Source organism: Mustela erminea, chromosome 4 (assembly GCF_009829155.1).
Source record: "Mustela erminea isolate mMusErm1 chromosome 4, mMusErm1.Pri, whole genome shotgun sequence".
Classification (NCBI taxonomy): Eukaryota; Metazoa; Chordata; class Mammalia; order Carnivora; family Mustelidae; genus Mustela; species Mustela erminea.
The window spans coordinates 82,276,436-82,290,589 of NC_045617.1; the positions used below are offsets into that span (position 1 = coordinate 82,276,436).

General features: G+C 41.2%; 1 protein-coding gene across 1 annotated transcript in view; it reads right to left on the reverse strand.

Moving 5' to 3' along the window:
• The window catches only part of DCBLD1 (discoidin, CUB and LCCL domain containing 1), a 67,015-nt gene that overhangs the window by 24,085 nt on the left and 28,776 nt on the right, over positions 1 to 14,154 (reverse strand). Inside the window, 2 exon segments of the mRNA XM_032339705.1 lie at positions 1,912 to 1,963; positions 3,599 to 3,733. Of these exon segments, the coding sequence (XP_032195596.1) occupies positions 1,912 to 1,963; positions 3,599 to 3,733 (187 nt within the window).

The window sequence follows — 14,154 nt, forward strand, 5'->3', positions numbered from 1 at the left end:
ACTTGATGGCTGCATATATTTATATCTCTGTATCAGATACTTGACCAGTCATATCAGGGCCAATGCATAAAGACTATATAGACTCAATTAAGTTCAATTTTGCTGTCAAATGAATTTAGGTTTGCACTAATCAGGTATTGCCATCAAATGAGTTACAAAAACCTCTGGACTTATTTATTTATTTATTTATTTTAAGATTTATTTATTTACTTGAGAGAACGAGAGAACATGAGTGGGAGAGGCAGAGGAGAGGGAGACTCTCAAGCAGACTTCACGCTGAGCACAGAACCCGGGCAGAGCTTGATCTCATGACCCGGCGATGATGACCTGAACAAAAACCAAGAGTTGGGTGCTTAACCGACTGCACCATCCAGGCGCCCCAAAATCTTTTGACTTTTAAACCTTTCTACATTTCACAATCACAGATGAGGGAATGTGGACCTGTACTAGTCACACACCTCATCTTACCTAAACATTACAAAACGGCTGGGCTGTAGCCTATACGGTCTGGCATCATAAGCCCGCAGACCTGAGTATATTCTCTTCTGTAGGACAGGAAAGGGCCACTGATGTCCAGAGGCCGTATTGCCATTGGGACTCTATAGGTACGGCTGGAAAGATCTCAGAGAAGGCTGGCATTTGTCCATGATGAATGAACAGCAAGTTTATAGGGTAAATGTAATTATTGGTCATTTTAATTATTGTCTAGTTATTTATATTATTGGCCACTTTCTTTTTTATCTGCTAGACTTAATATTAGTTAACACTAGACTTGATTCTGCATATAAAATAATCTCATTTACTAGCATATCCAAGATGGTCAGGACCATGGACTCTCATGCCTGACTGTCTGGGCATACTCATGAAGTGTGTAGCCCTGGGAGAGCTACGTAACTGCTTTGTGCTTCTGTTTTCAGGGTCTGACAGAACCTACCTTCAGGCCCACTGGAACATTCACTTGAGTTATTTATATGCAAAGCCTAGGGAGCTGTGACTGGCATGAAGAAAGCACTCTAAGGAGCTCTAGCTGTTGTTAGTGGTGTTACTGACAGTCCCCTCTACACCAGTGATTCTCAACAGGGTGTGAATTTTGCCTGTCCTGGAAGACATCTGGCAACATCTGGAGACATTTTTGGTTATCACGACCAGCACACAGAGGGTGGAGGCCAGGGATACTGGTGATAGTGAATATCCAATAAGGCACAGCACAGCTCTTCATAACAAAGAATCATCTGACCCAAAATAACAATGGTGGCAAGGCTGAGAAATTCTGCTCCAAACTGCTTTTACTTTATAGACCAGGAAAGGTACATCAAAAAGATTCAGTAATTTTTCCACTTAAAGTAAAGCTGGAATCAAAAATTTCATCTCCTTTTCTCAGTAAGTTTTGCTTTTGCAAGAAAGACAAAATGAACTCCTTCTGAACATGAAGGAATTACCAAAAGTCACTTCCAAATGCTGGCCAATTAAAAAAAAAAAAAAAACACTTTCTAGACTCCACTATGGCTCATTGGTACTCATAGTAGAACTCAGGGGTCAGCAAATTGTAGCTCATGGCCAAATCCACAATGCTGTTTGTTTTTGTAAATAAAGTTTTATTGGAACACTGCCACACACATTTGTTTACATACTGTCCATGACTGCTTTCACATCACAGCAGCAACAGAAACTATGAATAGATACAAAAGAGATTACATTGCCTGCAAAATTGAAAATATTTACTATCTGGCCCTGGACATAAAGTTTGCTGATCTCTGCTGTACAGGAAAGCATTTCAAGTATTCATTACTTACAAAATAAATGACTTTAAAAACATTAAATACAAATAAGGTACTTTATCTGGTTTAATGTGAAGGAAAACATAATGTCCAGCAACATACGGCTGCAGCACAGCCTGGACACTGTATTTACCTGTATTCTGTGTTCAAGTAATGGTTAGCGCGTTCCAAACACGTTATCAAATCTGTCACAAAAAAAGATAATTGCAATAAGGAAACTGAATGGAAGGATACTCATGCTCAAAAAAAAAAAAAAAGAATTTTAAGTAATTTTAAATAAAAAAGGATTTAAAAAATTTTTTTAAAGATTTTAGTTATTTGAGAGAGAGTGAGGTGTAAGAGAGCACAAGGTGGGGGGTGGTGGGGGAGAAGTGGAGGGAGAGGGAGACGCAGACTCCCTGTTGAACAGGGAACCCAATGTGGGACTTGATCCCAGCACCCAGAGATCATGACCTGAGCAGAAGGCAGAAGCTTAACTGACTGAGCCACCCAGGCACCCTTAAAATGGATTTTTAAAAAGCATTTATTCACTATCTAGTTATTATCTGAATTTGTCCATTTAAAAATAAATTAAAACTGAGAATACTGTCTTCAGGATTTAACCGATTTCCTCCATTTCTCATTTCTACCACCAACCATGGTTTTTCAGCAATTGCCCAGTGAATGGTAACAGGAACTATTTCAAACAGAAAAACCAACACTGGTTCATTACTGTCTACCACATGCCTACAAAGATCATGTGTATAATAACCTCCCTTGGTAAGAGGAAAACAATTTCAAAAGCCTGATGTAGTTCATAGAGAAGGTTTGGGAACATTTTAACTTAGCAGTTTAGCTAGAGGCATCTGAATGACCATGGAGCCACATGCTTATTGAGAATATAACCTTTCCACTCTGATCAGTCAGGACCAAGGACTTAAAAAAAGAGAATGCTCTTTGGAAAACAGAACTAAATAAACACCAGCAATGGGCATGCTAAAATGCAATGGATTTTAATGCATTTAGATCAACCTAGGATAGTTTCCAAAATATTCCACACTTGCTGCAAAAATTCTTTCTTTCCTTAACATATTCAGTAGTTTTTAGGGAGCCACATATGGTGAATGCTCAACCTGCTGGGGTCTGTTGGGATTGGCCAGATTTGATTGGCTGAGAGGGAAATGAAGGTGCACCCCCTTTCTAGAACATTTCTGCCAGCAGGGACCGAGAGTAGAAACTCTGGGTACGTCTGTGACCCTGGGCAGCCATGGAGTGTGGATACAGAAATCACCCTGGAGCACAAGAGGTCTGGACAAGAGGTCATGCTTTCCTTCCTCATCAGTTTTTATGCTCCCCTTCTCTCCTGCTCAAGTGTCAGCTCCAAGGTTAAGGCACACTGTGACAGTGACTTCTCATGTGACTCACACTCCCATGCTTCCTCCATGCTGGTGCACTGTGTATGTGAGTGGACGCAGGGCATGGAGGGTAGAGGTGCCACTGGTTAAAAGGCTTGTTCCCTAGGCTAAGAAATGTTGGGGAGAGCTCCAGAGAATAACTAGACCTTAAAGTCCCAAAGATGCATCATCCAAGATTTCTAAGAAAACGAGATCAACCTCTCTCACATAGGTCAATTGATCAATCTAACATGCTTGATAAAAGCATTCCAAGATCAGACCTAACTGCTTACAAAGACACTGCATCCTTCTCTTTCTTCACATATTCTATACTAGGTCACAATTCTGTCCCATGATGGTGATAAAAGGAGCAAGAGGAATTCTTAGACAGACACAAGTTGACAGATCTGGCCACCTAGATCTGTACCACCAGATCTTCTGCTATACCTGGATGGTCACTGCTGGCATAGGTCAGCAAAAATCCCCGCCCCGAAATGTGGGATCCACTCTCAAAGCGAACAGTGACTTCGTTCGTGTTCAATAGGAGTTCTTTGGGGACAGGCAAACTTCCACAATATGGTCCTAAAAACAAAGCACACTTTTGGCACATTCAAAATTTAGACCAGCACAAAGAATTGGTATATGGTATTTTTTTTTCCTTAAAGGTGAATTTTAGAAGACAATGCATATTTAAGATTGCAGTTGTTACCCAACTGAAATTTTGCTTATTATTAGAACTTATAATTAGTGCCTAAATGTGGACTTGATGATACTGACAAGCCAAGGGGTGGGGGTGTGGCTAAATCTAGATAAGCAATAGGCTGAACTAGCTAATTGTGAACGACCCAAGAGATAGGTTTCAGTTTTTGTAAAAGACTAACAAAGGTCAAATACATTAGATAGTCAAGAAAATGTTTTCACAGAGGTGATATTCTAGGGGTCTCCTGAATTTGCTAGGAGAAACTCACTCAACGCAAGGTAACAATCTTATTCTCATGCAGTTTACACATTTATTTCCCTCTTACAGTACCTTTTGGTTAACCCATATAATTTATTTTGATTTGCAAAATGAAGTTTATAAAAAACCAGAAGAAATTTCTAAACGCTTTTGAAATACTGTAGTATAAATTATGCAATTAAGAGTACAGTACATCATTTCTAGAATAAGTTAGTTGAAAAGCAATAGGAAGCTCCATGAACTTTTAAAAGTCAAAATTAGATTTGGAACTAAAAAAGAAAAAAAGACCTTCCTCAAACTACTCAAGTTTAAGTTTCGTTTGTAAACTGTCCTCTTGAAAATCATGTATGTAAGACATAGTAATTCTAAGAAAATAGGGATTAACAAGCGAAGTTTGAAGACAGGGGTTCTTCATTAACTTCTCCCCAAATAAAACAGTATGGAAGGAGTCAACAGCAACACCGGGTTAACAGTCCACAGTGACAGCCGTGTCGACAACAGGTTAAGGGAGGAGGAGGGAAAGAAAAAGGTTTGGAAGAGGATGAGGAACCCCCCACTAAGCATCTCTCTCCTGCTATATGGACTTCTCTTTTGTCCTGTCCAGGTCTCACATTTGGAAGATGTAATTGAATAAAAGAGAAATGTTGTGTGTTTATCTTCATGCCTCAACTCTCTGTTGTTCCCTATTATTAAGTTATAGTGAAATCCAAATTAAAAATGATGACTTACCTCTTTACAGATTACTCATCATATACAATTGTTTTATATGAAATAGTAGCAAACTGCTTAGAACAGCACCTAGCATATAATGAGAGCTGCAGACATACTTAGTAATTAGTATAAGTAGTTAAATAAATAAATGAATGAACGAATACATTAAGAGAAACAAATAAATAATTTCTATTTTCCTTTTAGACTATGTTCCGTGGGGTGAGAAACTTTTCTATCCATCACTTTATCACCGGCAGCTTATACGAGACCTGGTATGTGGTGGCCTTCAAACATTGTTAGAACTGGAATAAAGTTAAATGTTTTTCTGTTTGTAACAGTTTTGAAAAGCCAAACCTGATTATAAAGATGCATGAAAGATTTAATCCTGGCATTATAAAAAATCATGAAGAAGTCAGGAAGAGAAATGTGGAAAAGCAAGAAAGGAAAGAAAATCATTAGTGTAATAAATATATGGCCGTTTGTAAACTTTAACAGTGCTTGCAGCATGGTAACGAAGCAATTTATATTAAATCCATTTTTTGGTAGAGTTATGTAGAATAGTGAACCATGAGAGACTATGGACTCTGAAAAACAATCTGAGGGTTTTGAAGGGACGGGGGGTGGGAGGTTGGGGTACCAGGTGGTGGGTATTATAGAGGGCACGGATTGCATGGAGCACGGGGTATGGTGCAAAAATAATGAATACTGTTATGCTGGAAATAAAAAATTAAAAAAAAAAAGAAAGAAAGAAAGAAAAAAAAGAATAAACATTTTTTCACAATTAAAGTGAGTCAGGTTACTATACTTGACTTTTGCAACTTTGTTTTACATATGTTAGAAATTCCTTTGTTCTCTGCACACATCAGGGCAAATCTAAGAATAAAAATGAAATAACAAGTAACGTGTTGCTATTGGTAAATCAGAATATTTTTCTAACCACACTTATCTTTCCCAGGAGGAAATAATAGTGTATATACTCCTCTCCAAACCGTGATAATGATACAAATCCCTCCCCCAGTTTCTGTAGCATTCCAGTGAGTCCTAATAAACAGTGAGGGAAGCAAATCTAAACTGATGATCAGTGAGAACTGGTTTGGATTTTTCTAGTTCAAATACATTTTGTACTAAATTATATATGTAATTTTAAGGTGTACTGTATATTCACTTGATACACTGGTATACTTTAATATGATTGTCATTATAAGGATAATTAGCAGGTCCATCATGTTACATAATTATTTCTTTTTGTAGTTGGAATAATTAGGTCTAGTCTCTTAGTAAGTTTGGCATTCATACAATTGACCCTCAAACAATGGGGTGGTTAGGGATGCCAACCCCCGCGTAGCTGACCGTGTAGCTGAAAACCCATGGATAATATTTGACTTTCCAAAACTTTTTTTTTTTTTTAAAGAAATTTATTCATTTTAGAGAGAGCACAGGCCCACTTGGGGGGGGTGTGGGCAGGGATTAGGAAAGTGGGGGAGGGGCAGAGGAAAGAAAAACTCTCAGGCAGACTCCCAAGGATGGGGCTCAATGGTGGGTGGAGGATGGGGGGTTTCAATCCCAGGACCCCAAAGTCATGACCTGACAGAAAATCAAGAGTTGTTCACCCCACTGACTGAGCCACCCAGGTGTCCCTCTTGATTCTCCAAAAACTTAACCACTAACAACCTACTGTTGACCAGAAGCCTTACCAGTAAGAGACGCAGTCAATTAACACATATTTTGTATATTATATAAATTATATACTGTATTCTTATAATAAAGTAAGCTAGAGAAAAGAAAGCATTAAGAAAATCATAAGGTAGAGAAAACACACTTACAGTACTGTATTAGAAAAATTCATGTGTAAGCGACCTGCATAATTCAAACCTGCATTGTTCAACAGTCAATTTCAATACTGCGGTCTATTTTCACTATACTGTGAATTAGATTGAGGCATATTTACTCCTCATTGCAAGCCCATACCCTTAAATAACATCAATCTGCCCACCCCAGCGCACCATGGTCCCCTGGTAACCACGCCCTTTTATTCTGTTTTTCTGAGCTTGGCTGTTTAAGATTCCACATATAACTGATATCATGCAGTACTTATCTTTCTCTGTCTGACTTATCTCACTTAGCATAGTGCCCTCAAGGTCCATTTCTATTGTTGTAAATGGCAGGATGTCCTTCTTTCTCATGGCTAAATAACTGGAATTTTTTTTTTTTTTTTTTTTTTTAGATTTTTATGGAACATTTGAAAGGAAAGCTTGCAACACTGCATATATCTTCCACAAAGAGACAAGAGTGCATGTCATCATGCTAGGTTGTTACACAATACATATAACTTCCTACCCACCCAAAACACAAAACTATAGTAAAACTCTAATTTGGTTGTAACCTCCCACAGTCATGATAGGAATGTAAATATTCCTGGAAGAAGTTCAAAGATAAAATGTAAACACACACACTCCTTCAATCACTTTTACCCCCTCAGGCACCAATCTCTCTCCCACTATAAGTAAACCCTAGATAGGATGGGATATACCCTCTCCGTATCAACGCAAGATTATAAACTACTCTGTTAGGGTCCTCACCGCTCAACCATCACCAGGGGCAGAGGCAGCATTACGCAAGCAGGGAGACTCGAAGTCCAAGTCCAACCCTGCCTGTTGTATTGCCTGTGGCAAAACATCCATTATTTCCTGTCTGAAGGCCTGACAGATAGACAGATTCCTTCTCACAGAATGAAAGTTAATAACTGCATTCTTCGAGTTACAAGGGAAAAGAGACTGACTGGTGGTAAGAGGGAAAAATAATGAATGGGTAGGCACTGAAGGAACCGACCAGTCTGTCCCAATCAGCGTTTTCAGTTTTTCAGCTAAACTCTATGGAGGATTATAGCTCTTCTTATGACAAAGCCATCCTCCGCCCATGCCTGGCCATACAATGTATTTCTCTGTTAGTATTCTCCATCGAGGCTTTTAAAAAGGGGCTAGCTTGTATTTCTACATTCCCAAAGACAACTCCAAAGGAAACCCAATATTGGCTTGGTGACTTCTAAAATGATCATGGTTGTGGTCTCCGTCCTGAGCCCCTGTCCTTCTGGAAGGGGTCTTAAGAACAGTAGCAGAGGGCGCCTGGGTGGCTCAGTGGGTTAAGCCGCTGCCTTCGGCTCAGGTCATGATCTCAGGGTCCTGGGATCGAGTCCCACATTGGGCTCTCTGCTCAGCAGGGAGCCTGCTTCCCTCTCTCTCTCTCTGCCTGCCTCTCTGTCTACTTGTGATTTCTCTCTGTCAAATAAATAAATAAATAAATTCTTAAAAAAAAAAAAAAAAAGAACAGTAGCAGACCTGAACAGAAGACTCCCAGTTCTGGATGCATGTGTGCTTCACACCTGGCCTGGCCATGCTGTGTGTTCTGCAGCACTTGGACTTGCTAACTTCCATCTTCCCTCCCCTTGGTCGCAGTCAGGGAGGTGGGTTCCATCTCACTCTGCTGTCCCCAGTTCCCATCTGACTGGGGCACCGGGGAAAGGCAGTTCATCAAGCAGGCAGACAAATCAGGAAAAATAAATACCTCTACCTTTTGTGAAATAAAATTGGTAGCCCTGGATTGTGGGAAGAGCCCTCAGTGATGCCGAATGGAATAGTGTTGTGGCATTTGGCACCACACGTGAGACCAAGACCTAGCAGACAATGCACTGATTCCATGCACAAAGGAAGAAAGGGCCAGGAAGTGTAGGAGCTGCCTTCACTGAGCACAGTAGGCCAGTTCCTCTCAACACATCCCTTGTTTGGAGCTACTGTTCCATGAGCAGCTGTGGGGGAAACCTTTCATCTTTCCAAGTGTGAATAAAAGAAAACTGTCCTACAAGGAAGAATGAACTGTCTGCCCGAGCCAAGCCCAAATCCTCTTGTTCTTCTGGCAGTCTTGACAGTCCATTCTGTACCGCGATTTATGCCACGACAACATTCTCTGTGGACTGTCGCAGACGCCACATTACAAGGCAATAACAGTTTGGTTAATGACTGCTCCAAGCCATGTCAGGCGGCTGTGTGCTTTTCATCTTGAAACAGATGACACTAAGTTATTGTTTCGCCTGCGAGAAGGATGTGCTTAAAAACTGGGGTACATGCCATTTAGAAGCAAAAATAAACACAAACCCAGGGACCGCCTCCCCATCCTGATGCATACTCTCAGTGGTGAGAAACAAGAGACCTGACTCTTGAGAGATCTGTCATAAATTAAACAGCAAGAAGACAACGTCCTAAAAACTTTCATCAACCTTATGAACACCCTCTACAGCACACATGTAATTTCTCATGAGAGAGAAGAACCTGATAAGCCTAAGTGACCCGTCCCACGAGTGTCCCAGCCACACGGCACATAACCGGCGGCCAGGAAAGTGGCCACGGGCGCGGCCCACGTTTGTACTGGGAGGCGTGCTGATGAGGCAATCTCTAGAAATGCTGAAGCTGCAAGTGCCTTTACACTGGCATCTGTTTCCCACTTGCTTTTTCATTGTAGTCAAACGACATGGTTTGTCCTGGCTCGCAGACTGAAATAGGGTCATCGTACAAAACTACAGAATTTTCAGGGCCATTTTCTTCGAAAAGGAGGGGAATTAGCATAAAAAAAGGATATTCCTGGATGGTGCTATTAAAACCATAGTCACGTAAGAATGTAAGTGGCATCCCTGGAGAGTTCTGGTCTCTGGTTCCCAGACAAAAATCAGTGACAGATGATAAATGAATCAGGCAGATTCCAAGACAAAGGTGTGGCTTTCCTTGAGGCTCTGGGGCTCAGGTCAAGAAACGCCTTAAAGCTAGAGCTCAGAGGGGCTCCTGGGTGGCTCAGTGGGTTAAAGCCTCTGCCTTCGGCTCAGGTCATGATCCCAGGGTCCTGGGATCGAGTCCCACATCGGGCTCTCTGCTCTGCGGGGAGGCTGCTTCCCTTCCTCTCTCTCCGCCTGCCTCTCTGCCTACTTGTGATCTCTGTCTGTCAAATAAATAAATTAATATTTAAAAAAAAAATGTCTAGAGCTCAGAACCCACCTAGGCCGTTACTCCTCTCCCAACAAAAGATGGCAACTGACACTAAATGACAGTGTCTCCGGGGAAGGGTTTGGCAGAAAGGAGGAGGGGGAGGAGGCCCATAGCTTTTTCTCCTTGAGGCTTATGGTTATGTCAATGAGACATCTTGTGTGGAAGAGTCTGGCCGATAGAAGTTTAGGATGCTTTCTGACTTTTATCATGGCATAAAAGACAAAACAGAATAAAACAAAAACAAATAAACAAAAAGCAGTCCTTCTCAAGTAGACCCAATTGGAGGAGAATGAATGTACTTCAGAGGCCCAAAACAACTTTGCACAAGCTAGGAATTTCTTTGAAGGCTGTTTTTTAGTATTATTTTTTAAAGTTGTGAAAATTTTGCATGCTTCATAATATGTCTGGGAGACATAAACCACTTAGAAAATAGACGCTACCAATCTTGTGTTTTTTCCCTATTTAGGATTTTTCTAAAAATCAACAGACAAGGCATAATGATTAGATCTTAATGCAGTGTGCCCGATATGTATCATTCCAAAAATTATCACAGAAAACTTGTTGTAATCAAAACACTTAGCCTCGTTTCCCCATTTCTCTTGTTCCCAGCATAATGTAATATAATGGCTGGCTTCACACTGCTCTACTTGTAGATCACTGATCTAGAAGTGATCTAGAATGGTTAAAAAAATACTGGGAGTGGAAGTGGAAGTACAGGAAGTGGAAGAGAACAATTCTTGAACTTCCTGGTTTTTCTATATCTCAAATCATGAGGCAGATCAATTCAACCAATTCAACCAATTCACCATTTGGTTCCCGTGGCAAGCTGGTTTCTTCCTATCCCTGACCACAATGCCTCTTGAAGCATTTTGGCTACAAAGCATTTCTTTGAAAGCTTATATTTATACTAGTACTTGTCATGTAAGTGATTTCTTAGAACTCCATCTTATTCTCAGGATACCCTGGTGGGGAGGCCTGGAGAAGTTTCCAACTCTTCCAGCAAATGACAGACAAAACTACAGCTGAGGTCTTCTTATACACAAGCTGCTGGGTCAGATGGTTTCAAGGACATTACTGGGTTCAAGAGTGGAGTCGCTGGAATCAAATGCCCACACTCACATCCCAGGTCTAGGAAAGTGATAAGCAAGTTATTTGACCTATTTGAGCTTCGGTGTTCTTAGCTGTGGATGTTTATTACAGGCCCAACCTCAGGGCTATTAGGACAGTTGAATGGGTTAGTTAGTCTCAAGAACTAAGCCCAGTGTAGAGCATATACTGAATGCTCAAGTGTAAGAGCCTTCTACAGCTCTTCATGGTCTTTTCTATAGAACAAGTAGAATCCTAAAATTTTATGTAAATCAAGTCTTTTTTTAAATCAGAGGAGATACTTACAGATCAAGGAATACAGTGTGAATCAAGATACTTTATCTTTTGTGAAAATCCAGATTTTTTTTTAAGAGAGAGAGAGAATGTGTATGCGGGTGTGGGGGTAGGGTAGGCAGAGGGAGAGGGGGAGAGAGAATCTTAAGCAGGCTCCATGCCCAGCAGGGAGCCCCAAATGAGGCTCCATCTCATGACCCTGAGATCATGACCTGAGCAAAATCAAGAGTCACTTAACTGAGCCACCCACATGCCCCCAAAAGGCAGATTTTTAAAAATATATGTTTGCCAAAATCAAGTTACATGCAATCAGACTCATTAATGACTTGTATGAATTAATGAATTAATTAATTCAGTGAGCATGTACAAATGCAAGAGTGTGCTAAGCATACTCCAGATAGTGAAAAAATGACTAAAATGCAATTCCTTGCTCAGGTAACCCTATATCTGGTAGAGAAGCTAACATAATGATCTTAAAATGAGATTGGTCTCCAGTAGCAAAGGCTTAGAGAATCAACACAAGTGCCAGAGAGGGAGTAACTGATGCTGCTGGACGTCCAAGAAGGCTCTGGGGCTCCGGGGTAAGTAGCAATGGATCTGGTTTGTGTGTATGTATGTGTGTCTGTGTTAGAAGGGGCAGGAAATGCAGGGGAAGGAAAAGAGACCTATGGGAGGAACACGGTCAATAAAAATACCATTGCAGGAAGCTGTATGTATAATATGTCCAGGAAAAGCACAGATACAGGGAGACTCAGCAATGAGGCTGGAAATGGGGATGGGGAGAAGAGTCAGGGAGCCTTGAATGCCACGCTGACAAGTTTCTGCAGATAGGAGGGTACAATTAATAATTTTTGAAATAAGGAAAGAAAGAAATTATAATTATATTCAATGAGATAACCTTGGCCAGCCTGGCAGGACCAGAGACTGGCAAAAAAAGAGAGGGAAACATCAGGAGGCTCTTTCCATAAGAAACAGATACAAAGACATGGGCTGGCAGTGAAATAAAAAAGCCAAACTGAGCAAAACGACCTGTGGGCTTGGAGAGTACGTGTTTTCTGCTCATCTCACGAGGCTGGACGGAGAAGATCTGTACAGGGAGCTATTTCCAGCTCAGGGAACCCCTGCCACGTACTTGGAATGATTCAGGCAAACTCAGGTGACCAGGAATGCACGGGGAGGGCAGGGTGTGCTGCTGCAGCTCAGCCTCTACTCGGTGGCAGGGAAGTGTTCAGGGTACTGAGGGGACCAATGTGTTTCTACACTCTTAGACCTCTTAGACAAAGAATAAGCTGAGTGCAAGGCCACTGAGGGGGGTGGGCAGGGGGAGGGTGGAAAGGGAGAAGGAAAGGGGGAGGAAGGAGAGGGGGAGAGGAGGGAGGGTGATGATGGCCAACATTTGCTGAGTGCTTAGTTTGTGCCAGGCATCGGCATCATTCTTTTAAGTTACACATATGTGCCTCCAATCACCCAAAGATGGTAGATAGTCCTAGTTTGCCCATTTTATTATTTTTTAAAGATTATTTATTTATTTATTTGACACAGAGAGAGAGAGAGAGCATGAGCAGCAGGGAGGAACAAGGGGAGAGGGAGCAGCAGGCTGCCTGCTGAGAAGGGAGCCCAATGCAGGACTTGATCCCAGGACTCTGGGACCATGAGCCAAGCTGAAGGCACACGCTTAGCCGACTGAGCCACCCAAGCACCCCATTTTGCCCATTTTAAAGATAGGGGAATGGAGATATGGAAAGATAACATGATTTGCTCACAGTTAAGCAATTAATAACTGAGCATACAGCAGCAACCTGAAGGCAAGCAGTCTAATTCCAGAGGCTGCACTCTTCAGCACAAGTGAAGAATCCCGGCAGAAATGACAGTGCCAATCTCAATGCATGCTGAAGGCCAGCCTGTTTTCACAGATCCTCAGTGACCCAGGTAGGGAAGTCTGAGAAGCCAGTATTTAGTTCCACCCACATTCTTCCAGCAAGTCCTTCAGGGGATCCAGGGATGACCCTGAACTCCACACATCAAGGGAAGGCCAACTTTCAGGGGAAACTGGAATCCAGTCAATCTTCTTGAAATATCAGGAAAACAGAAATGACAATTCCTCTGGGGTCCCTGAGAGCAGGTCCCTGAGAGCAGGCCCTTTCTCTGGGGTCCCTGAGAGCAGGCCCTTTCATTTAGCATGACTGGAAATGAAACTTAATCGTAGGATGAGTCATAAAGAGTTTTAGAGTTGAGAATAATGACCTTCAGTATGAATTCACAGCCCTCCCTCTTCAGTGTCATAAATAAAAGTTAGATATTTTATACTTGAAATGTAAGTATTTTGGTACCACACAGTGTCTAAATTAGCATCTGCTTTTCCCCCAAGTTTAAGGTATTTTAATGTTATTTTAATGTTTATATAATTAACCCATTATTATTTTACATCATGACTATAAAAGGCTAGAAATCGACAATCAGTACCAAAGCAGCAATCTGAACTGTATTATACAACAATTTTAAATCTTAAGATATATCATGTAAATAGATTCTTTGTTTTAATCTTCAGATTCAGGCTTAAAATGAATCTGTTCAATCCTAGGATAGCATTGGCTATCCTCAGTCAAGTCTCTTTGGCCTCATGCGTCCAAATATAAGATGAACTCTGTAAAGAAGGTAGCACCTTAAATTTACATTTTTGCACAGTCTCATATTACACTGACCTCTTTGAACAAGGCAGAACTGTTTGGGGAAGACACCGACGTAACTTAAATGAATGTAGTTTCGAAAGCCAAAAAAAGTCCACCTGAGGAAAGCCGTGAAAAGGGACCCAAAGAAAACAATGCAGACTTACTTCGCATTCCTCAGGAGACAAGGGACCTCACAATTTTTAATGCCGGACATTTTTGCAAACAAGCCTTTCAAAGATCACTTTAAAAAGGGAT